At 66.5% G+C, this 998-nt stretch overlaps 1 protein-coding gene across 1 annotated transcript in view; it reads right to left on the reverse strand.

Moving 5' to 3' along the window:
• ADD2 (adducin 2) overlaps nucleotides 1-998 on the reverse strand; it is a gene marked incomplete at its 5' end in the record, with an annotated part of 7,636 nt that overhangs the window by 4,083 nt on the left and 2,555 nt on the right. Inside the window, 4 exons of the mRNA XM_035898885.1 lie at nucleotides 3-122; nucleotides 228-404; nucleotides 771-869; nucleotides 967-996. Of these exons, the coding sequence (XP_035754778.1) occupies nucleotides 3-122; nucleotides 228-404; nucleotides 771-869; nucleotides 967-996 (426 nt within the window). The remainder of the gene's footprint in view (nucleotides 1-2; nucleotides 123-227; nucleotides 405-770; nucleotides 870-966; nucleotides 997-998) is intronic.

A 998-nucleotide genomic window follows, 5' to 3' on the forward strand; every position in this document is an offset into this window, starting at 1 on the left:
GCGGGGTCGGCCTCCTCTCGGAAGACGAAGGCCGTCACCGTAGCGGGGATCAGCACGTCGCTTTTGGGCTTGCTCTTCTCCTGCACGAAGGGGTAGCGGTAGGTGTAGCCCGTGCGGTAGCCCTGGAAAGGCAGAGAGCGCCGAGTCATGAATAATACAGGGATAAAAAGAGAATTTTTGCTCATTTTGGGGGAGCTCGCCATGTTTCGGCACCGGCCGGCGCTCACCAGGTTGTCCAGCATCCTCATCAGGGCTTCAAATTCGTGCTCGCCCAAGCGACTCTTCTGCATGGGCCCGAAGGTGCTGCCGGCCCAGCGCACGGAGCCCACCTCGTGGGGCCGGTGCTTGGCGCGCTCCAGCACGATCAGGTTCTCCACGCCGCCCGCGCTCGCCAGCGCCGACACCTACGGCGACGCAGTCGGATGGGGGGAGCAGGGGGATGGGCCCCAGCCCTGCCCACGGCCCCTGCAGCTGCAGGGCTGCATCCTGGGCACTGCGCTGGCTGCAGAGACCCGGCACAGCTCAGTGCATGCTCCCAGGGCACAGCTCAGTGCATGGTTCTGGGGCACCACACTGGCTGCAGAGACCCAGCACAGCTCAGCGCATGCTCTCGGAGTGACATGCTGGCCTCAGAGACCTGGCACAGCTCAGTGCAGGCTCCCGGGGCACGGTGCTGGCTGGCAGAGACCGTACACAGCTCGGTGCTCATTCCCGGGGGCACCGTGCTGGCAGCTGAGACCGCACACAGCTCGGCGCATGCCCCGGCTCACCTGGATCTCGCAGGCCGCCTGCAGGTGGAAGATGCTGTAGAGAGCCTCCTCGGCCGTGTCGCCCAGCGCCAGCACCCCGTGGTTGCGCAGCACCAGGATCTGCGGGGACGGGGGACATCAGTGGGAGGAGGAGGGGACGGGGACAGCCCTCGTGTGTGTGTGTGTGTCCTCCCCCCCCGCCACGCTGTCCCCTCACCTTGCAGGTGGGGCCGAGGGGTTTTTGGCGCT

The sequence above is a fragment of the Egretta garzetta genome, unplaced genomic scaffold, assembly GCF_000687185.1.
Source record: "Egretta garzetta isolate BGI_Z169 unplaced genomic scaffold, ASM68718v1 scaffold238, whole genome shotgun sequence".
Taxonomy (NCBI): Eukaryota; Metazoa; Chordata; class Aves; order Pelecaniformes; family Ardeidae; genus Egretta; species Egretta garzetta.